The sequence below is a fragment of the Pyrus communis genome, chromosome 1 (genome assembly GCF_963583255.1).
Source record: "Pyrus communis chromosome 1, drPyrComm1.1, whole genome shotgun sequence".
Lineage (NCBI taxonomy): Eukaryota > Viridiplantae > Streptophyta > Magnoliopsida > Rosales > Rosaceae > Pyrus > Pyrus communis.
The window spans coordinates 17,466,316-17,490,843 of record NC_084803.1 but is presented as its reverse complement, the minus strand read 5'-3'; the positions used below and the strand labels follow the sequence as shown (position 1 = coordinate 17,490,843).

Below are 24,528 nucleotides of genomic sequence, written 5' to 3'. Positions count from 1 at the left end.
TGGGCCAATCCGAACCCATTCATGTCCAACCCAACTTTAAACTCCAAATAAATGAGTATTTTTTTAAGTTATAATCCGTCCAAATCCAACCCAATTTCAACCCGTTCATTGATTGGGTTGAGTTGGGTTGATCATTTGTCCGTCCATCCCCAATCAAACCCAACCTGACTAACCAAACCAAATCTAACCAGATTGTAACCCATATCAATTAATGCTCATACCACACCCAAGTGAGCCAAGTCCAAAAACCAACGCCCTTTCTAATATTTTTTTAATAAATTACCCCTTATAATTACTTAAGCTTTTAGAGAATAAGGGGCTTTGATTAGTCAACCCATATTCATAGTCTCTAAATCCTAAAGCTTTATAGTAGATTGATTTATGAAATTAATATTAGCTAGATTTGATGCTACTTGGCTTAATTTTTTTTAGGAATTTTTGGAAATTAAGTTGTTACAAGATTAAACTTAAAAAAGTTGGGCAACTCGAACCCAACCCAACTAAACCCTAACCTAATTAAACCCGAGCCCAAATGAACCCGAATAAAACCCAACCCGAACCCGAGCCCAAATTGTAAAAGTTAGGTTAGAATTGGGTTGACCTTCCAATCCGCCTGAGTTGCACCCTACACAAAATAACAATTTCTGATCTTTTATTCAAGCAATATTTAATTTAATTAAAATTTACAGAGAAAGAGTTTCGAACTTAAATTATTCTGTTCAACTTAAATTCGTTATGTTGAAGCGATAACTATCAATGGATTTACCAATGAGGCCAAGATCAATGTGTTTTGATAGACCTATCGCCTATCGCCCAGCAATGCAATCTGCAGTTGCTGTCATCAACTGCCGATGTCTATCATCTTGCCCGAAAATCGAATAACGAAGTACACCTACCCGACGCAATCGTGGTTAGATTTTCTCTGCACCAAGAAACATGCCCACATTGATGAATGCTAGTAGTTACAGATTTGCACACAAGAAAAGCCAACTGCTCCTCGCAGCAAAGTACTTACTGTTCTCAACCAGTATTCATCAACACCAATCGTAACAAATGTGCGAATTTTATTGATATGTCAAGTGCAAATTGAATTACATGTTTTCAAACCGAAAGTATACAATATGACACACCCCACAAATTCACAAATTATTGGACAACAATCAGGGAAAGAACAAATTAAAAACCTTTACATCTTTCTGAACATATATAAAGACTCGAAGTGAAGCCATAAGAAAGAACTGACATCAATATAGGTAACAAGAGAATGCCAAGAACGATCGTAGAAGGAATACATTTAGATCGACAAACAGAACAGGAAAATGATGGCAAAGAAATATGCTAAAATCCGGAAATCACTATCAAGCGGCAAGTTTCTTGACTACTGATGCCATATACTTCCCCTGATGCTCTGCAAGAGCCAACTCAGTTTCACTTGCGCCTCTTGTGCCGTCACCAGCAAAGACACCAGCGCCATACGGAGAACCCCCTCTTACAGAGTCCATCTTAAACATGCCAGCTCCAAAAGTATACCCAACGGGAACAAACAGCATTCCGTGGTGTGCTAGTTGGGTGATTGCCGTCCATCTGCGACAAAAGAGCAGAACACAAGTCTCAATAAAATTTCTTATCAATTTACACCTTTCAAGGCTGATCAGTAACTTTAACCGAAGGATGGATCCGATACCATAAAACTACGGTAATTAGTAACAAGGTGCTTCTGCTTCAGATTGTTTGCGACAAATAGCCCAAAACTAAAATAACCATACAAAGAAACAAGCTTTATGCATCCTATAGTGTAACATTTTATTCTAAAACAAATTTGAAAGCTTAACCTCACAAATTTATGCACATTAATCCCGAAAAAACATGGAAAAATCATTTCTTCAAATGCATATTGGAACAATGCTACCCAAAAACCCAAACTTTACCAATCTGATTTCGAATTAAACAAGAATTCCACTAACTCAAACACTACCATCCATAAAAATTATTAATTTCATGTCAATTGCGCAGCTAAAACCGATAAACCTTCATTTGGGCAACAATGATCTCCTTTAATCTTCACAAATTATTAATTAACAAAGCATAAAAACCCAATTTTGCAAACCATATGAGAAAACCAACCAAACAATTCAACTCCCAATTCAACTTCTTAGATTTTTTAATTTAATAAAAGAAGTTTAGAATTGAGAAATGAGGCAAAAGCTTACAGAGTGGTTTCTTGGCCGCCGCCTTGAGTCCCGGTGCTGACAAAGAACCCACCAGGCTTCCCAGCCAGGGTCTGCTCCTTCCACAGCTGCCCGGTCGAGTCGAAAAACGCCTTCATCTGCGCCGCCATGCTCCCGAACCTCGTCGGAAACCCAAACAAAACACCGTCCGCCCCCGTCAGCTCCGCCGCCGAAATCTCCGGAATTTCATGGTCCTTGGGCGGCGCCTTCATCTTCTCCAAAACCTCGGCCGGCAGCGTCTCGGGCACCCGGTACAGAACCCCCTCCGCCCCCTCCACGCCGTCAACCCCCTTCTTCATCCGCCTGGCGAGCTCCTCCACGTGCCCGTACATCGAGTAGAACACTATGAATATCCTCAATTTCGTAACCGGGCCCGGATTCGGGTGCGATTCGGCGACGACAGAAACGTTGTTTGGCTTGGGAGCGGAACTGGGAGTGCCGCCGGTGGAAGCCGGCGCCGGGCTTCGCGAGGCATTATTGGCGGTGTCGGGAATTGGTGCGGCATCGGAGAGGACTTTCTTCTTGCTTGGGACACAGCCCCCGCCTTTCCCCATCGAGAATAACGATATTCCTTACTGCGGATAAGAGGTATTTGCACCGGAATCCAAACACCGGTTTTCAAATTTCGAGCTTTCGGGTGTTGTTTATTTGCAGTTGAGCGCAGAGTCGAGAGCTGTCAAAGTAAAACCGGCCGGATAGGAGGACTCTTATATTTGGCTGCAATCCTATGACTGCTTATGTATGTACCTACGTGTGCATCTGAATATTTTGTGTTTATCAGGCGACACGTGTCCACTTAATACAAACATGGCGTCTCGTTCTGGGGTTTTTGTGAATTTTTCTGGACCGAGTCTAACGGGGCCGCCAGCCACCGCTTAATCAAACCATATGACTCAATATCTTATCATCTTTGAAGAAATTTTTTGGTGTTATCATTACGACGCTCGCATGATGTATGATTTACGTGAACCATTGTTCACGTGTTTTGGATTAACAACATGACATTTTACAAATGAATTAGAGATTCTTTGATGACCATTCTTTTTTAATTTTTCGAAAACTTCAAAAATGAATACTCGTTTTAGCTACTTTAGTTTTCAAGAAAAATGAAAACTGAAAACCAAAATGTAAGTGCAAAAATTGAAAACCAAACGACTACTAGACGACTTCTGAATCATGTATAGATGCTAAAGTTATGTCAAAATTTATGTCAAGTCTCAACGTGTTATAACAAAATTAGATAGATAAAACAATATCACGTGATCGCATGATTATTCTATTCTTGAATTTTATCGTTGCTTATTTTATTGCAATGATGAAAACTTTTGAAGGAATGAGGCAAGGGAGTTTGGAATTAGGCACAAAAGCATCTTTCGGAGCTTTGCCCTTTCAAAATCGTGTACGACCTACCTACCGCTGTCCATATAATAAGTCGTTAAACACGATTAATTAAGATCATAATGACGTATGGGCGTTTTGTCGCAGGGAGCAGCCCCATAAAATTTTAACGAATATTAGCGCCGATTTAATTGACGTTGACAATTTATTGTTGGAAGAATCTAAAGGACAAGTGGGGAAATTTGATTTTACATGTACAGAAATAGAGAAAAATATAAAAGGAATACTCAAAATAAAGAAAAATAAATAAAATTAATTTAAAAAATAAATAAAGGAATAGTCACTTGGACACGTTAATTGCCTATCAGCGTGGTCAAGACTCGAGCACAAGGACCTATACCACAACGAAGAAATTTCCAGTCCGGAAACCTAATGCAGACGGATGAGTTCACAACAACGGAAAACAAGTTTGATCGAAGGAGTTGTAGCTGTTCGATCAACGGGTTCACAATTATACTGCGATAAAATCAATATCAATGCAAATTCATATAACGAAACACGCAAAACAGCCGCCGGACATTTTTACCCCTCCGTGAAAAAGGGATCTCGGCTTGCACATGGGCTTGCACATGGTAATTCTATATGTTACTATTATGAAGTCCAAACACCTGTCAATTGAAATTAACAAAGATTCAAACAGAGTTAAGAATTTGATCACGAACTGTAAGACACCGGATGTTACTCTAAAGAGTGCTTTTAGTACCTGTCAATTGAAATTCACAGAGATCGAAACGAAGTTATACAGCACTGGAAAGTTGCTCTAAGAAGTGCAATTCAAACTCCTGACGATACTACTTCTACAATTTTCAGCAGACTACATCTACAAGTCATTAGAATTGTGTGCTACGTTCACACCTCACTTCGGATTCCTAAGAACGATGATAACAGAGTCCCCACGGAGAAACATCTTGCTGATGAACCTGTCTTTGTTAACCGGCTGGGCCTTTTTCTTGCCTTTTCCAGTCTTCGGCACCTACATAGACAAATAAACAATTAAAAAAGAACTAGCGATAAGTAACATAGCGTTGATGATCGATGATCAACAACCACAAGCTGTATCCCAATGAAATCAAAATGCAAAAGAACCAACCGAAAATACCTCAGTCCACATCTCCCTGACATTTTCCAGAACCATGTTGCAATGCCTGTCAAATGCTCTCACACGGCCAAGAAGCTTTCGGTTGTTACGGCAATTGATGAGCACCTGTTTGCACGACAAGAACCAAATTGAATAAGAATACTTGCCCTTGATATGTAAAGCCTTTCCAGACAAAGAACCATAAGATTCTCGGAAAGCATTACCTGAGTATTATTTTTTACACTCATCATAAGGACAGAAAGTGGCCCTGTGTTGAATTCCTCTTCCTCGTTCTTGGCACCCTGCAGCATTCAGGTTCGATAAGCATATTTACACAAAATGATACCACTAAGAATAAATATGTTGACTTAGGGGTTTCAGTAATGAGCAGGACAATGGACACATGAGACCACGTCATTTAGCAAGAGAGGTCACTCTCAAATGTTTAGTCACGATGATTTCATTACAGGAACAAGAAGTCAATAGTTGCTAGAAAGTTTACGCGAAGACCCTAAAGAAATACACAGACCATTTGAACCATAACACAATTAAAAATTACAATTTCATTTTATAATTGCGGGTGTGCCGATGCATTGAACCAAAAAATGACTAATTGATGTGCAAAAAGAGTACGGACTCACACTGTTTCCGTGAAAACTAACAACATTTAATGGTGCAAAGAGAGACATAACAACGATGCACTAAATAAGCTCAAGAGCACTATAACTTACATCTTCCTCCATTGGTCGGCTGTGAAGCGAGGATGATAAACACAAAACAAAAGGAAAAGGAAAATTTGTTAGTACTTCAGAAAATAAAAGCTAAGAAGAATTGCGGATTGACATATCAAACTAATCATTACCTCATCTCGAACGGAGGGTTTTGGGAAGTTCTTAATCCAACAGCTGAACCTGGAAAGGAACAAGATATATTAACCTGAGTATTAAGTAAAAACTGAATGGCAGAAACTACTGATACTACTAAACAAAATGGCAACAGAAGGTAAGAAATCTAAGTAGGCACAGATCAAATATTATAAATCTACAATAGCATTACTAAAGATCTTGTAACTTAAGTAGATGTATCATGCCAAATCCAAAACTAATTCTTGCAACCGTTTGATACAGCATTAAGAAAAGCAAAACTTAAGGGCATGTTTGGTATCTTTTTTGAAATTTTTTATCATTTCTCAAAACATTTCTTAAGAACATTTCTTTAAAACAATTTTCTTTAAGACTCAAAAACTTGATTGGTTTACGATTTAAATTTTTTAAATCTTACGACTTAAACTAGACAAAGAGATCTAAAAAGAGGGGGTCGCAGGAGAGGGAGAAAGAGGAGAGAGGAGGAAAGAAAGTAAGAGATGATTGAAGGAAAGAGAAAGAAAAGAGAGGATTGGACGAGATAGAGAGGAAGAGGAGTGAGAGAAAGAACCGAGAGAATGAAGAGAACGGATTGGATAAGAGACAAAAAAGGTAAAAAAAAAAAAAAAAAAAAAAAAGAGATAGATTTGGAGTGAGAGGGGAGGAGGGAGAGAAAAGAAATGAGTGGGTTTAAGTTTAAAAACTCTAAAAACTCACTTTTTATGTTTTTAGATAATAGACTATATTTTTGAGTTAGTCTTGAGTTCAGTTTTTGAAAATAGTCCTACCAAACAAGCTTTTAAGACCTAAAACTTGAAAATTGTTTTTGAGTTTAAAAAGTTGGATTCAAGTAGAGTACCAAACAAGCCCTAAGGTGCTCTGTGTTTGCTGATTCAGTTCCAACAAAGAAAAGTATACGCCACACCATGGAGAAAGAAATTTTCACAAAAAAAAATCACTAAAATCAAGACAAGGTTTTCGTGGATCAAAGCAGAACAAAAAATTTTAGTATTGACACATTACCATTATAATAAAATGATACAGAACAACAACAACAACAAAGCCTTTTCCCACTATGTGGGTCGGTTGTATGAATCCTGGAACGCCACTGCGCTCGGTTTTGTGTCACATTTTCTGTTAGCAATAAAATGATACAGAAGAAGATTAAAAATCTTGTGAGAATGCTCTAGTCAGGTATCCAGACTATCAACACTAAAAAGCTCGAAAAAACAAAAGTTATTTCTGAAACGCCATCAGAAGCAAGATAAGTTCTTTTGCGCAACTTCAACATCGAAAAACCGATAACAAACTGGAAAATCCACTAATTCAAGTTTTCAAAACATTAAATTTGTTATGTGGGCTGATTTCAATGTTGCTCAGTTAGTTTATTTACAGTCCTAGCTATCAAATTGTTCAAATTAAATTTTAAAAAAAATTAAATTAAATAGAACTAACCACATCAAGCTCTAATTATACGTAAAATGTGAAAGTATATTATAATCCAACGAAGATCGAACATTACGAGAGACTAATTGAATCCTCAAGTAAGGAGAATACGAACAGATATTCATAAAATTAACGACAGATCATCAAAATTATCCACTAAAATTTGGATAAATTAAACAGTTTTACAGGATAAAGATCCTTACCTAGTCGAACACGACGAGAGAGAAGATCTGTGCGATGGGGCTAGGACTGCGTGACAACTCCCGAGTAAAGCACAGTTAGGGTTTTTGGTTTAAGTTTACGAAAGCGCCCGATGAAGGGCGGCATAGGGCGGTTTGGGTTTAAAAATGATTAAGTTTGCAAAAGCCCACACTACAGAACCCAATCAGTTTATTGTAGGAAGGCCCAATTGGGTACCCAAACTTTGAAAATCCAACTAATAAACAACTGCAATGTTACGTGTTATATCATTTGTTTTTTTTGTTTTTTGGTTCGATCAACATGTGTTGTATAAGTTGGTATTAACAAATTTTGGGATTGAATTTCAACGAATTGGTCTAATGGAAAACGTGCAAAAGTTTAAAACTCAATCCAAATTTGAATTCTCGCAGATGTATTCATTGGAGCTACCAGCTTTCTCTTAGTGTACCGTTTGCCTCGGGGCCAAAATTTAGTTGCCGCTCAAAATGTCTCTGAGAAGTCTACTTCGAAGGATTCTTCTGAGAAATCCAGTGCTAATGAGAAGGTAATGCAATTGAATTGTCTTCTAGCTCTGCTCGTAAAGGTCTTTCTCCTGCTACAAAGACTGCAGCTTTTTTTAGCTAATGCCTATGTATGATGGGATACCTCTTATATTAAAAAAATGAAAAAACATATTGGGATAGGTTGCTTGAGCAACACAATTGGGTTGGAAACAATTTGTCTTGGCTAGACCATGAGTTCCAGACTGTATTTTTTATGGTGATGAGTGCAGCACTTTGGAGTATTAAGCTGCACTGCACTTAACATTCTAAAACTCCGAAAGGATTAATCTAACAATTGTATCTGAAGCTCTGATGAAGCTACTCAAATTGTCTTTCCAAGGCATCCGTGAATGGGTGTGTAAGTTTGAAGGAGAAAGATGAATTCTTCATGCTTGTCGTCAGTTGGGTTGGGGGACAACAAAGAGAGAAAGAGTAAATATTGCCGGAAAAAGAGCATAAATAATTTAGAAAAAAAAAAAAGTGAATATATTTAAGAGAAATAGCAATTTCAAACAGAGTCTTAGCCATTAATAGTCGGTTAAAATATATACATAGGTTAAAATATAACGGTTCATATTATTGACAAAAGTTACTGTAAAGTTTTCAAACTCTAGATGATAAAAGTAGAGGAAGTCATTTTATCAGTTCATATGCCCACCTATCTTTAAATTGTTTTAACCATTACATCAAAACAAAGGGAGACTCAACAATTGCAAAAGAAGTTTGGGTGGTTAATGTGGGGATCGAATATGTGGCTAGCATATAGCAAACATTTGTTAACTCAAATGAGCTCTTTTTTGTTCACATTTTTTTTTTTTTAAAGGGGAACAACTAGGTGGCAATTAAGTCACGATAACCACAATTAAGCAGACTCACCAACTCGGAACATCGAACTCAGAACCTCCCACATTTTCTTTGTCTTTTTGGAGAGCGGCAGTCCGCGCCCTTACCACTGAGCCACTTGTTGTGGCTTTTTGGCTAAATAGCCAAAATGGTCCCTGAGATTTGTATAACACATCATTTTGGTCTTTGAGATTGAAAATCAATAGAAATGGTCCCTGAGATTGTCCACCATCCATCATTTTGGTTTTTCCGTTAAAAACTCCGTTAAGTGTCTCGGAGCACTTGGCGGGAAGTTTGTGCAATTTTCAAAGCTTCGTAACTCAATTGTTTCTTAACCAAATTCGACCCATAATATATCAAAATGAAGATAGGAAAGTGTACAACAAGGTTATACCTATTTGGAATCCCAATGGTTGCCGGAAATGGCCAAAAAATAGCTTAAAAGGTGACTGGTCCGCTGGAAAATTGGAAAACTCGTCGGAAATTGGGTAAACTTTAAACGTTCATACCTTCTTCAATACTCAATGAAATCGAGTGATTCAAAAACAAAAATCATACTTCTCAATGAAATGAAGAGAATGGTACCTTTCTTGAAGGCTAAATATCAGTGGTTTGGCCAGAAAATGGCTAGAAATTGGCTGTCTTGGTCTCGAGTTAGCCATTTTCAAGCCGTTTTCCGATCAAGTTTAAAGTTTACCCAGTTTCCGGCAAGTTTACCAATTTTCCCACAAATCAGTCACCTTTCAGGCTATTTTTCAGCCATCTTCAGCAACCATTGAGCTTCCAAATAAGTATAATCTTGTTGTACACTTTCCTATCTTCATTTTGATATATTATGGGTCGAATTTGGTTAAGAAACGATTGAGTTACGAAGTTTTGAAAATTGCCCAAACTTCCGGCCAAGGGTTTCGGAACACTTAATGGAGTTTTTAACGGAATGACCAAAATGATGGATGATTGATAATCTCATGGACCATTTCTATTGATTTTCAATCTCAAAGACCAAAGTGATGTGTTATGCAAATCTCAGGGACCATTTTGACTATTTACCCATGGCTTTTTTTGTTCACGTCCCTTATTACTGAGTTCTTTTTGAGAAGTTATTACTGGTTCTTACTAACCTAAGGTCCTAAGCCCCAACACTTTCAAGGGTTTCTTTCTCAATTGAGCTTACTGGACTCTGCTCTAGTCATTTTATGTGGATGGGAACTTAAATCTGTTGTGGTTTCTTTTTTTTTTCTTTTTTTTGTTATAGTTGAGTGCTTCAAATCTTCGACCTAGTTTATTCTTACACATTATTATACTCAGTAGCCCAAATTGTTTAACTATTAAACACTAAGGGCAGGTATGGTGGAAGGGACATAGTTGAATTTCGTTATTTTGAATTGGTTAGGCTAGGATTAGATAGGATAGGTTGGGTTTTATGTCTGCTAATTGGTATTTTGAACTGCTTATGACGACCCAAAAACCGCGCCCGCGACCTATCCTCATTGTTGTACAACCTAGAAAGAGAGAGAGAGAGAGAGAGAGAGAGAAAGAGAGATGTTGGCGACAAAGAGATGTGAGGAAGATGCTAACCGGAAAGGAGGAGGCGCGATGCATTCTTAACCCATGTTTCCGTCCAATTCTGGACTTGGATCCAAAGTAGGAATCTAATCCATGATGCTCTTTAAACGTATCAAACAACGGTCCTGGACTCAAGTCCTATTTTAAAGGCTCATAATCTGTCTCATCCAGCCCACCAAACGGGCTCTAATAGTCTTCTTTATGTACATGCGTCAAATCAAAATTTAGGTCACGTTTATTTATAAGGAAGAGTATGGTATTCTTACCATCTAGTTGTATCATCTTTCTAATGGAGATATAAATGATAGTACAATTAGGTGGTAAGAGTAGCATTTTTGTATAAGGAATGGAATTTGAAGAAATACGTATCATTCATATTCACGTAACAACCAAATGAATAAAAATATTATATCTTTATTAGAAAGATGGTACAAATGATAGTACAACTAGGTAGTAAGTGTAGCATTTTTGTATAAAGAAGGGAATTTGAAGAAATATGTATCATTCATTTTCATGTAACAACCAAATGAATAAAAAGTAAGTGGGTCTCATAAATTTTGGGTATGACATATCTGAGAAAATAAAAACATATAAATATCCCATTAATATTGGGGATTGTTTTGCTCACACTCAATCATTTTAATTTCTCATTTAATTTGGGTTAAGCATGCCCTTACGTGTAAAAATAAATAAGTCATTACATAGGTTCCAAATATTAAGTGGAAGTAGTGTTGCACCGTTGCTATTCCCACCATCTTAAATTTCCAGCCCCCTACTAAATAATTTTTCTCTTCACGTTCCTTGAATACCCTTGAATTAACAATCTCCCAACCCCAAGATTATATTTCATGCCTCTCTTATCTATATATGGTTTAAAAATTTAGTCTTCTTATCATTTCCATCTATATATTATCTTTTTCTCAAAATCTCTAACTCTTTTCCCTCACCAAGATTAGCATCCTAGTCCTACAAGTTGTATATGATAGTTTAAATTCTTTAAGAAATAAGCGACTACGCACTTTCTTTGTGCATTCCTAATCTCCTAATTTTGGTTGTAACTTTTGATTTTATTTATTCAGTTCAATCCCCACAACTAAAACAGAAGAGCGGAGAAAGAATGCAAGGGAGATCATTTTTTTATTGTTTGTTGAATCACTGCCATACATGACTCTTAGCAGCCCACGTCATAGAAAGTTTGCCAATCAAGCATGTGGATATGATCAGCATAGCCTTTGCAGGCACCTTGACCTTACTCGATATGCCCTACTTTTATTTTGGAAGCAAAATGACGATGTTCTCGGGCAGCATGCAGCCGCTAGCATTTGACACGGTGTCTTATATTGTGTATAAAGAACCTAGCTAGTACAACTGCCTATAGTTTTATATTTCCCTCTCTTCAAACTTTAATAGGTTACCAAAACTATTCTATATATTTAATATAAAATAGATCGTTGAAAGAATGCAGCACTCTCAGCAAAGTAATTGGACCTGAATCCGTTTACCTCTACTTAGGCTTTTAGCAAACCAAGATTTGGTTTCCTGAATTTCAATAAAAACACAAAATGTTCTCCCTCAATTTGAGGAAATCTTCCTACCATTCACACACTTTTGTGTTTTATATAGAAAACTGTAGACGCATTTACCTCTGAAGTCTAAGCTAGCTAGACACTGTTTCTTTTGACATGTACATGCATGCATGATGACACTAATAGACACAAAATCATTTGACGCTTAAATGTCAGATTATTAATACAAATCACTGAGCCCGGTTGATTCTTACTTGAAGATGCGATGTATGTTATAACTTTGTGAAAGCCAGTTGATTTGAGCGATTTCATACCACTGATAAAAGTAAGTTCCACAATAATTTGATATATATAGTTATAATACTGTTGATCCTAAAAACTACCAAACCTAAGTAGCGTACATGTCGAGTAATTAATAAGTTAACTACGTCTTTCGGTTGTGTGCAGGGTGTGCCAACTCGTCAGCCAAGTTCGGCCGGAGAGTAAAATATGTTGATGTGGCGTTGGGCACGCTGCTAACTTCTTGATCTTACGACTACGGCCAAGGAAGGAACATGCAACGGCCTTTGGGTTCTAGAGTCTGAAGACAAGGCTGCTAATTCTGCGAAGTTCAATTTCAAATTCGTCTTTCAATGTGCCGAGTGTAGTATATATGGTAACACCTCACTCCGATGAGAAGGCTGATGAGATGATCTCTACCAACAACGACTTGGAAATCCTTGTCGACTGAGACTTGGATAAATAACCAGTTGGTCTCGAAGCAATGTTGTCTATCCAAACTGAAGGTGCTCATAGGTTGGCTGGTTTCCTTCACAATGCTGTTTATCCAAACTGAAGATGTTTTTGGCGGGAACAACAATGACTCGGAAATCCTTGTCGACCGAGACTTGGATAAATAACCAATTGGTCTCGAAGCAGTGTTGTCTATCCAAACTGAAGGTGCTCTTAGGTCAGTTGGTTTCCTTCACAGTGTTGTTTATCCAAACTGAAGATGTTTTTGGCGGGAACAAAGGGGGAGAGAAAAAAGTTTCAGGGTTGTTGAAAAACTTTACACAGGGCAATTTGTGTGTTGATTTGAAGGGCTTTTCTTTTGCGGAATGCCTTGTATTTATAGAAAACTTGCTTGATATGTCGTACTATCGTAGGATCTGAATCATGGAACACTATCCTGATGCCAGACGTATCAAAGCATTGACCTTCTTCCGCACTTTGCTAATCTGCATGTATTTGAAATTATCCTTGAAATATCCTTGAGATAATTCTCATATGCGGGTGCATTAATCTTCCATGTGGAAGCCATAAAAATGCTCCCTTTTATTGTTTGTCTCATCAGTGCAAACCAATTGCAGCCATTTACCAAAAATGTAATCATTATCCTCCATCACCTTTATATCCGTGCATGCATTAATCTTTCTGCCAATCAATATCCATTTGCCAACCAACACCACCATGTATTAGAACTCTTGACATAATACTCTGATGTTCCAATCCATCCGTCTAAATGCCGAGAATCCCAAAACAAATTGAACTGTATTGCCTGCCTTCAAGTTGGAGCTATGACTTGTATCCCATTTATCTTGTACAAGAAAATCAAGATAATTCATCGAAAGATACTTACTATGATTGAAAATCATAACATTATCTCTTAACAACAAAATTATCTTAACTTTTTCATCCAACGGTCTAGAACTCTACTCATTCAACGGCTTTGATTGCACGGACCGATGATATTATTTTGGGTCCAAACAAATACACACGCACGTGAACGATTGTCGATTGACAACATATAACTCTACAGGTTAACACGTTCTTAAACGTAGATACATCATAGGTAAGACTGAAAAAATTTGAGCAGACAACATACGTGCCCGCTAAATGTTAGGTAACGGAACATCGCCTTTCATGTACACAGCACTGTATTTGGATCGAAGGACACCTGAGGAGGAATCTAGAAAAACTTTAGTTTGATGCTCCGAGTATCCGTACCTACATCGCAACACGTGTTGAACAAGATCGATGTTTTAATCCTTTCAGACTTCAGATTATCCAGGTCGTCATAAAAGCTACAGAAGAAACGTATATATACAAAGTGAAGCAGCATGTGCTAAAGCTAGGGGTTGTTCACTTGTTCTGCAGAGAGAGGAGAGCCAGCTTCGAATCCCTAAAAATAAGTGTAAGAAAATGTGTAAGGAAATGACTAAGGAATGCCACATAACCCTAGATCTTGTCAATCAAACCATCCACACACTTCGTACAGTTTCTCGATGTTTGAACCATAATATAATTAGGGTGTTGTTAGTGACAGTATTAATTAAGTTTAGAATCTTGTGGTGTTATTAAACTAAACCTCTCAAAGATACACACACAGCTGTTGAGAAGATTTTTTGCTTTTTAAGTATGGGGAATAATCCCACTTTATGTTGTTATATGTGTTGGTGTTGGCGTGGGGAACAAATTTAAATTAGGATCTTATACAAATGAAAGTGACAACCCCAGGGGTTTGCCTTCCAATAGCAAAGATTAAAAGATAACTCTCTCTTTAATCTTTATGGATTTCCTTTTCAGTATTTGAATAATTGAAACTTTTCACCAAACGGGTAAAGAGAAAATTTTATAGGTAAATACACACAAGTCACGTAGTGTATCATTTCACGTATTATATAGTATGAGTAAACCATAAGGTTAATATGCCTCACTTATAAGGTGTTAATATAAAAACAAATCAGCATATTATAATTTAAATTGAATAATAATGTCACGTGGTTATTTCAAGTAGACTGAAAAATTGCTCGGTATGCAGGTTAGGTAGATGACTTTGGCCAATTGTCTAACAATTTACGATTGATTGGCCGGTGTCGTTATACATGGATATGGTGTGGGTGTGAGCAAGCAAGTGCTCTTAACTATGATAAAGTTTAATTAGAGCCTATATAATATACACTTGGTCATAATCCACCTAAAAATGGCCTAAATTAAGGCGTAATTCAAGGGTTGTTGAAATCAACGTTTGAAATAAGGTATATTTTAGAGGTTTCTACTAGCGTATTGCCGAGCCATGCGTCAGTTAGAAGTCGGCAGCAGGCAATCAAATTAGCGCACAAAGTTAGAGGGAGAGAGCGTGAGCTAGGCTTTTAGTATGGGAAGAGGGAAACATGCAAGGGTACTGTGTGTGGCATATACAAGACAAACAAACTTGACTGCATTGAGAAGAGACCTTGATCTTGATGACACGCTAATTAATCACACGCATCATATCCAATTAAGCAGCTGCTTTATACTTTATAGTTTTGTTTTCGTCTTTTTTTATTATTTTATTTTATAAAATACTTTAAATATTATGAAAAATGGAATGGTAGACATCAATGGCCAAGGCTTTAGGTAAGTGGGGGCCTAGCTAGCTAGACAGGGCATATGACTTCTAGTACATGTAATGTGGACTGCATTCTAAAGTGTAACTTTCATGTGAAAACGATTGGTGGGCGATGGTCACTGGACACTAAATTTGTGGAAATAATGTCAATATATGTACTGTTAACCCTGGAGTGAACTTTAGTTAGTTGATTACACTTCATGCAATTAAGTTAATTCATTTATAAATATTTATAGTTTTCTAATTTTATTTGTATGTGACGAAGGTAAAATTTTATTATAAATAAGCGCGCGATAAGTAAAGAAACTCTTAATTACACAATTATAGTTTCCTCGTCATAAAATGCACCTAGAATACATTTCAGCAAACATTGAGAATCACACATAATGCAGCTAATACTAAAGATTGTGGTCAAAGTTGAACATTGAAATGAAGATGAGTGAAAGAAAAGGCATAGTTACTAGGGTCATTTGTCCCTTCAGAAACTAATTAAATTGGAATGATACAAACAATAATAATATGGCCTCTGTGAGAAAATGACACGCATAAATCAAGGTTCATTTGAACCTATTCATCACTTTTACAATCTTTGTCACAAAAAGAGAGTTCACTATATAGGCTGAATCCACTCCCTTCAAATAAAATAAAGGGTTGTTTAGATATTGGCCCATGCAACTCATATATCTCGGATAAAAACCCACCTATGAATCAACATCCAATAAAAACCCAAAATTTAAATAACTTGCCACATAAGAAAACAAGTAACCTATTAATATAAGTTATTTACAATTTATGCCACAACTTTCTATAACTGTTCTCATACAACCATTATTAGCCAACCATTATGGCTAACATTTTTAACAATTTCTTTTACCAGTCTAATAATGGATTAATATAATGCATTACAATATCTCTTAACTATATAACTTTAGATAAATTATTTTGCGAACACATAAACATACATATGATAGTAAAACATAAAATAGAAGATACATTTTTTGAAAAGTTAAATTGTAGGTAAATTATATTCATACGAAAACAAAATTGTAGATACACTATTGTTGTTAAAAAAGGTAAATCTTTTATGTAGTATTGTAGATACATTATTGTCACAGTAGGTAAATTAGTTTCATATAAAATAAAAAAGTAGGTAAATTATATTCATACAAAAATAACATTGTGGATACATTATTCTTAAATAAGAACAGGTAAATTTTTGTACTAAAATTTGAACAATAGGTACATTATTTTATTGATAAATATTTTAAAAGATAGACTATTTCACTAAAAAATGTATATATTTAAATTGAAAAATGTTGTTAAGATTAAGAAAACTTGCCAAATTAATTCCTATATCAAATTAGAAGCAAATTTTATGGAGTGAGAGCAACATGAATCAACCAAATTAATTACAAAACGTGGAAATCTTGAATTCTCATATAACATGCAATGCATTTAGAAGTACCTTTTTTATTATTTTTTATTTTTGTAAAATCATTAATCCTCCTTAAAATCTACATATGTTTAATTGTGCACATTAAACATGCAAAAAGGGGTATTTTAGGCATTCGAAAAATTTAAAATGTGTAAAGTCAAACATAATTAATGAATTTGCTTATGTGAAGTCTAGTCATTGGGTTTTATTCAAGTAAAAAATTTATGTCGGGTTTTATATGAAAGAAATTGAGTTTGAGGGGTTAAAGTCATATTTTCAGTAAAATAAATAGTACCTGAAAAATAATGCCATTAGATAAGAGACATACATGTATTTGTACAATTATTACATGTGAAGGTTTTTTATGCTAGTGTATCATGTATAAGATCTGATTAGCCTGTTAATTCAAGCGGGACCAGTGCATATTCCTTTTGAAAGGGAATAAACTTGATAAAAGTGGTGATTAGACAGATGTCAAAGATGATTCCAGATGCAATATAACGTTATGGATTTTCCTAAATCAAAGGGAATATATTTGATTAGGCCTAACTAATAATTACCGAAAGAAATCTAATTAGTACACAACCATTAGCTGTTTAGCATCTAACTCCAGAGTTGGAAGATGGGAAACAATGGTGGGAATTGTCGGGATAAACATGACACCCATTAGTTTAGTCTTTGTAGATTTGTTTAGTCAAAATAATTATAAAAAGTTGATTAGTTAATTAAACCCCAAAAAGAAAACAACTCAAAATGTATACAAAGGCATCCCTTCCATGCCATGCGCATGCCAGCTTAGCAGCATCTCTCTCTCTTACTTGTCACTAGGGTTTCATCCTTATCCTTAATTACCAGATCTTTACTTTAATCCAAACTAACCGTAGTAAACTTAGCAGCCTTATCTTTTCCAAATCTTTCTTTTGATTGTATCTCTTACTTTTATCTTGCTTCAAAGAGCATCAACTGATCGAATAAATTAGCTATTCACACTTCCAAAGCACTCTTCACATTTCATTAACCAAATGAAAAAAATTCGTACATGTCACAACTTTATTAGCCAACAAAAACTAAACCCTATTAACCATATAGCAACAAGAACATGCGTGCACCAACAGTTTTGTTCACAAATATCGAACCCAATCAATGACAACTCTTGACTTTGGCAACCAAACCAACCAAATTTGTAATTACAAGCTTTCCCTATCAACCCTTTTGCATCAAACTTTAAAAAATGGGGTCCAAGTCTTGTATAGAAAACATTACACGTGTCACACAACTGGAGCAGTCTTTATCAGAGTGACACTAGCTAGGTCACAGTTATTTCCTTCATTAATTCGTCCACCACTATAGGAATGACTCGAAATCTTTCAAGTTTCTTTGAAAAAATTTTGACAGAGAGAAAACTCACATTCACTGCATATACATATGTCAGTTGAACTGTAAGTTCCATTCACTGAATGTAGTCCAAGTAGAAAACCTACAAACATGCAAATCAGTCGTGCATGCGTATGGAGATTAATTTCGTTTGTTGATATATTAGCGACACCACATGCATCAACGATTATAATTAGAAATGTGTGTAACTCTAACTAGGACTGCTCTAACTAACCATTACATTTACGTAAGTCAGTTAAAAAATTGCATTCAAAGAAGATAAGCATCATCATGTACAATGAGCATAAGAAGAAACGCATTCATTCCACGATTGTGTTTCTTTATTCAGTCATAGCTTAGCTTTTTTCCACAATTAGGGCTATAGTATATCAAACATAAATCCACAACTAGGACTAATTAAGAAAAATATATGAAAGGGTTTGTTAATCAAGTGTAAGAAGTGCGTGGTACAAATATGGCGGCTAGTGTAGTATTGCTAATTTACTGCTGAATTATATAATAATAACGTGGACATCTGATTCCTGATTGGTAGGCAGGTTTGTGAATTAGGTCTCCTGCGCATGAGAGAGTTACACGTGGGTGGATAGAATACGTGGTCCCTTGATAACCCTAAAGCAAATCCTAGGGGTTTTGACACGTGTAAAAGCCTTTTGTTGCTCCCCATGTGCTCCTTTGGCCACTTAACCAGACTTTGAAAGCTGCCTGCCATAGCCAAAAGTCCATCCGACCTTGCTAGCTATATGGCTCTGAGCCGACTAAAGCTTAAGGGTACTTTGTCCTATTGACCAAGGACAATTGGCCTGGCTGTCACTTCTTGCTCCCTCCTCAGTCCTCCCTCTTTCATTATTAACATTATGTTTGTATGTTTTTACCTGCACCGAGTTTTATATATCAAGTGCTTACAACGTCGGAGTGAGAACTACGCAAGTAAAAGGAATATGCTCTCTTACGAGATGGTTTTGCCAAAACGTATGTGATATGTAATAAGTTTATGTTAGTAAATTGTTACTTCGAACTTTTGATCAAGGTAAATTTATAATAAGCTAGTTATACTCATAACCTAACATTATAAGTGCTTATTTGATGATATAAGTACGGTTAGAAAACATTACTTAATATCGAGCCAAGCAATTAAACGAGTCTTTGACATTATTCTATCTCAAATAGATAATGATAATGTATGATATGGTTGCTTCAAACTTCAAAGTATCTTTGAGTCTACTCAATAGGAAGTACTTTTTAACTAGTCTTAGTAATTGGGTGATATAATTCATTCAAATCGCTCTCACGCGGTGTCTCTACTTACAACATATGGAATTATAGATATGATATAACCAATCCAGCTAAAAGGCTAAAGCGTGGATTCTTTTACTTGTGCTATAAGATTTAAGGTCATGATTCCATCACTAATGAGGATATAATTAATATGGGGATCAGATGTTATTGTCATTTATAATTATAAAAAAAGAAAATACTACAATAGCAACCAAATATCGATATGGATTTTCCTTTGCATTTTCTTGTTTCTTTTGTACATTTATTTTTATTGTAAACATTTTTTCTTCATAATTCCGATATGAACTTTATCTGTACTACCTAATTTTTAGAATGAAAACTCTTACATGAGCTAATTAGTAAGGAGTTGAATCACCCATCATATCACAAATTAATGCTGTACAAAAACAACAATTTTATTCATGATTTCGGAGCTTTCTACTTCCGTTACACTTTTTGACATTTTGCTTTCAGGTCCTTCCTGGATTCAACAAACGCATAACCTTTTCAAGGACAGACATGCATAGTGGCTTTTGGAGTGCAGATTTCTCGTTCATACTTCATACATGAATGTTACCGGAAAATTTGATCAAGCTAAGCCATGCCACATATTTTCCCATGCCCTTGTGAGCTGTGACCACTCAGTCGTTTCATCATCATCCAGTCGGACATTTATGTAATGATGGAAAACCGTGGGAGAAAAAAGGAAAGTAAATGGATGAGAAAGTGACTCTGCTGTGTTGTTTGATTGTGCGGGCGACAGGGAAAATGTTGTTGCTTTCTCTTTGTAATTCAGTATCTTCAAAACAAACACAAGATAAAACAGAGAACCTCAAAAGATAAATAAATTTAAATTTTTGTCTCTTCCTGTGTTTTCTCTCTTTCATTGTTATTTAGGTTATTAATTCTAAAGATTTAATAACATGAAGGGAAAAAAACTCATTTGATGAATTGTTTTAGAGACATATTCACTATTTTGGAGATATAAACCTAATTTTAGATATCCTAAATGTGATCAGTATTCTATGACTGAGGTAGTTACTAGGATTGACTCCTACATGAGTTTTACAAATGAGTAATGTTAGGGAGATCATTTATTTAAATTAAATTTTGTAAATCATATGATATAGTTGTTATAATTAGATTATTAGTTTGTTGTTGATTAACATGCTTATTTTTTATCGGTAACGCATTATGTAATTTATATATTTGGTCTAAAAAGTTGATATTTCTAACATTTTCTATTACGGATATATCATGGGTCATGTTGGGAAAAAGAATTAGTATAAGATTACTTGGGCTCTAATTGAAGCATTTACAATAAAAAAAATTCTATTTTAAATAGGAAAACTAATGAAAATGACTTAAAAACTTTGAGTTTTAACGATAATGATAAAATAAAGGGTAAAGTAAATGGTACCAGAATTAACTTTTTAGTGTAAATATATGATTTTTCATTAAAATAAATAATACTGAAAACTTTCATTAAAGTTTCCATTTTAAATTTTATACATATTCCCATAAATATTAAAACAAATCGTGTGTCAAGTGTTAAAGAAAGTGCGGGTGTTAAAGAAAAAACGTCAACACTGACGACATCTTTAGTGGCCATCAATTTCCTCCAACCTCTCCACAAGTATTTTATTAACCTCCTTGTTACTTTATGATTCTTGATGTAATAAGGTAAAAAACAAGTGGGCTCCAAGCTTTTTCTATGTTATTTACATGCTTGTCAAGCACACACAAAACACTCTAAGATGCTTGCATTTTCACGGTATCACCCATCTCGAGCCACGCATGACCTACTAGTTTACTAACGTATATATAAAGCCTAAGCTAATTAAGCTAAGCTAATTGAGTGTGGCTTGGCTAAAACTGACATAGAAAGCGGAGATTTTACCACCCAATTGGACTACAAAAGTGAATTGCAAGTCCAAATCCATAGGCCAACTACACCACATTGTTTATTGACTTCGAGGTGGTCAGGTTTGGGATCCCAACCTAACCGGATTTACAAAGTTTGTGCGTGGTTAGGGTCTTTAACTTTTTCTTTCATACCATAATTGCCCTATCCGTTTTTGGTTAATCACCAAATTAGGAACCCTAAATCAACCATAGGTCACAGGCGGGTTACACTTCCACCAAAATAAGCATCCTAATTTGGCGTTTTAGTGTATATAATTTTCTGTTTTTGTTCTAGTGATATTTACTTTAACTTACAAGTAAGAAGTTTTAGGTTTGATTCTTGTTAAAGACGAATTTGATCTAAATTACTGCTAAACCATTGTAAAACTAATCTCACTCCCTCCCCATAAGTATAGATAATACCGTTTGTTAAAAAAAAAAAAAATCTACTATTGTATCAAATTCAATCATGGCCATCAAAACCTAGATGCATCTTCACGTTTGTAGGGTGAATATGGAACCAAGTTTTAAAGATTATGTTTTTTCTTCCCTATTTTTTAATCTAATATGCGGTTAGCTTTGCATGTATGTTTTTCCCAATTTTCCCTTTAATGCATAAGTGACGAAGAAAGAAACAACTCCAACAACGTGATGCATGACTAGCACATCCCCATGTTTTTCTACATAGTTAAGGACATTACTGTAAAACTCCTTTTACTGTAAAACAAATTAAAGCTTGAAAGGATGTATGACTCACTCACAGAGAAAACTTTTCCTTATAAATAAGGTCAATGTTGCATCCCAAGTCATTCAACTTCAACACATTTGTTTCTTGAGAGAGTAAGAGGTAGAGAAAAACTAAGAGAGTTGCAGAGAGAGTGACAGAACTAGCTAGCCATAGGAAATCAGGAAGCATGACAACAAACAGCCACCAAATTGTTGAAGACGATCATCAGATGCTACTGATCTCTCACTTGTATTCGGCCTCTGATGTCTACACTCAAATTGTACCCCCCCAAGGTTTGTACTTCAAAAGCATACAAACTTTTTCTAATTTTCGTTCCCTCTTGTTGATGAGAGTTCTTTGATAACGATTGCAGTTCTTAGTCTGAAAACCAATTTCTTAAAGCTACTTTGTTTTTTTAATTTCAAATTTGGCTTGAAATCAGTTTACATTTTTACAAAAAGTAAAAACTGAAAACACAATTACCAAACAAATTTTTGGTTTAAAAAAAATAGTTCAAACAAAACATGTCATTGAAATGGTTATTAAACTGCTCCTTAATTAATATTTTAACTTTTTTTTTTTAATTTTATTATTATGCTTAGGAGCCTCAAAGCCGGCAAGACGACGTCGCAGGAAGAGCAAAGGTGGAGAAGCTGGTGGTGTTGGGCTTAAGAAGAGGAAGCTCACAGCTGAACAAGTAGACCTTCTTGAGCTCAATTTTGGCAACGAACACAAACTGGAGTCTGAGAAGAAAGACAGGCTTGCTTCTGAACTGGGTCTTGATCCTCGTCAAGTTGCTGTTTGGTTCCAAAACCGTAGGGCTCGTTGGAAGAACAAGAAGTTGGAGGAAGAATACTCAACCTTAAAGAAAGAAAATGAAATAACTGTTGCTGAGAAATGTAGACTTGAATCCGAGGTAATTCATCTCTCTCTCTCTCTCTCTTTGTGCATATGCTATTTACTTAAGTGAGTTTTACATCATTGACCTTGTTGGGTTTAGTTTACTTTCTAAAGAAATCGAGGAAAAGTGAACTATAAACTATATAGTAAGTATAATTTACAACTATATATTGTTCAGGATTCAAAGCAAGCATAGCATTTGAATTTTACCATTTTAGTTTTCATTTGGTTTCTTGGTAAGCCAATCAAGGTGGGTTAAAAGTAGATTATATTTTTGTTTTGGGCGTTGATGGGCATTCCATTTTTTATTTAACTATTCAGTATTTCATTCCTCAAATATATATAGTTTAATTTAGTAGTTTGAGATATCACACTACTTTTGTTTTTATACTAGTGACAGGGAGGAGAGAAAAATTATACTCAAAAACTTCCAGTACAAGGGTAAATACTTTGTTAGGAAGGGTTTCCAAGAAATATTACACCAAAGTTGTTGGCTCGTGGTTATGTCTTACTCTTATCCCTTGGAAAGGAAAATTAGAAAACTTAGATAAAAATTAAAAGGACAAGGTGCATGCACCAGGGCCACCACATAGGCACAACACGAACATGCATGATCTGTAGGCTCAAAGAATTGTTGGGTTTGGAGAGTAGGGCTTGTACGAATACACTGTCACATTAATATTTGGTGTCATACAAGTTGCTTGGATTTTGGCATAGAAAACACATAAAGAGTTTTCTTTTTCTGAGGTTGGGGGGTGGGGAGGGGGGATGGACAAACCACATCTTGCTGCCATCTCATTAGACAGCAAAAGACCTCTTCTTCCAGCTCTCATGGGACGTCCGCACAATCTTGTTTAAGGTGGTTGGTGTTGGCCCATTAGGGCTTCGCCATGACTCATTTGGGGAACATCACGTGACCACATTTGGTCCACATTGACATTGAGTACATGTTTTATAAACACACAACTTGAAATATATATATAGTTTCATGCATAACTTTTTAAAGCATTGATATGCAGATGTCGAAGCTCAAGGATCAACTCTCGGAGGCTGAGAAGGAGATCCAACGGCTCTCGCAGCGGGTCGATCATGGCGGCTCCAGCAACAGTCCGAGCTCCTCACTCTCCATGGAAGCCATTGATCCTCCATTTTTAGGAGAATTTGGGGTGGAAGAGTACGATGATGTTTTTTACATGCCCCAGAACAATTACATTCATGGCATGGAATGGATGAACCTGTATATGTGAATCTGGATCCATTTAGAACTTTGTAGATAGTAACAAGCTAATGTAAATCGTTATCTTCCTCTATGTAGTGTTTAGTGTGCTTGACTAGGAATTTGGAAATTGATTAATGTACTAATTATTAATATAATAACTTGCCTATCGACTGGAAGTGAGCTGATTAATTTAGTTAATGACTTCATTAATCTTTTAATATGATATAAGTACAACATGTGCATGCCTTAAATCATTATACGATCATGTGGATTAAGTATTCAGTACACCACCAGAAATTAATATTTTCCCTAAAAAATTTTGCCCGATGAATCAAAATTTGTCAGGTGAAGTGATTTTGCCCGACGAAATTTTTAGTTGATCAGGCAAAACTAGTCAATATTTAGGGTTTTGTCAAAAACTTTACGTGATGGAGAGAGTTGGTTGGGCAAGAAAGCTTTCATTGGGCAAACATTTGACGCCAAGAAAAAAAGGCCGCATAGTGTATGAAATCATTCGACGATTAGAACTGAAAAATCATGATTTAGCAATCATTTTAGCTCCAATTTTGATGATTTTTTACAAATACAATCATCAAACCTAGAAGAATACA

At 35.8% G+C, this 24,528-nt stretch overlaps 3 protein-coding genes across 5 annotated transcripts; 1 reads left to right on the top strand and 2 right to left on the bottom strand.

Moving 5' to 3' along the window:
* Positions 1–1,047: 1,047 nt before the first annotated feature.
* LOC137737281 (probable NAD(P)H dehydrogenase (quinone) FQR1-like 2) lies at positions 1,048–2,926 on the bottom strand. Its single transcript, XM_068476725.1, has 2 exons — positions 2,211–2,926; positions 1,048–1,584 (listed from the first exon to the last, which is right to left on the bottom strand). The coding sequence occupies exons 1-2, from the start codon at positions 2,780–2,782 to the stop codon at positions 1,359–1,361; spliced, it is 798 nt and encodes a 265-aa protein (XP_068332826.1). The 5' UTR covers positions 2,783–2,926; the 3' UTR covers positions 1,048–1,358.
* Positions 2,927–4,310: 1,384 nt separating this feature from the next.
* On the bottom strand, positions 4,311–7,320 carry LOC137737489 (uncharacterized). 3 transcript variants are annotated; one of them, XM_068477003.1, is made up of 7 exons: positions 7,217–7,293; positions 6,632–6,701; positions 5,567–5,615; positions 5,436–5,454; positions 4,929–5,006; positions 4,726–4,830; positions 4,311–4,599 (listed from the first exon to the last, which is right to left on the bottom strand). In XM_068477003.1, the coding sequence occupies exons 3-7, from the start codon at positions 5,569–5,571 to the stop codon at positions 4,483–4,485; spliced, it is 324 nt and encodes a 107-aa protein (XP_068333104.1). In that variant the 5' UTR covers positions 5,572–5,615; positions 6,632–6,701; positions 7,217–7,293; the 3' UTR covers positions 4,311–4,482. The 3 variants fall into 3 exon arrangements, with proteins under 3 accessions (XP_068333104.1, XP_068333088.1, XP_068333096.1); XM_068476987.1 differs by lacking the exon at positions 6,632–6,701 and having other exon boundaries at positions 7,217–7,320; XM_068476995.1 differs by lacking the exon at positions 7,217–7,293 and having other exon boundaries at positions 6,591–6,701.
* A 14,584-nt stretch (positions 7,321–21,904) lies between these two features.
* LOC137726396 (homeobox-leucine zipper protein ATHB-40-like) lies at positions 21,905–24,085 on the top strand. The gene is made up of 3 exons (XM_068465324.1): positions 21,905–22,091; positions 22,401–22,714; positions 23,718–24,085. Exons 1-3 carry the CDS (start codon positions 21,986–21,988, stop codon positions 23,943–23,945), a joined length of 648 nt encoding a protein of 215 aa, XP_068321425.1. The 5' UTR covers positions 21,905–21,985; the 3' UTR covers positions 23,946–24,085.
* Positions 24,086–24,528: the final 443 nt, after the last annotated feature.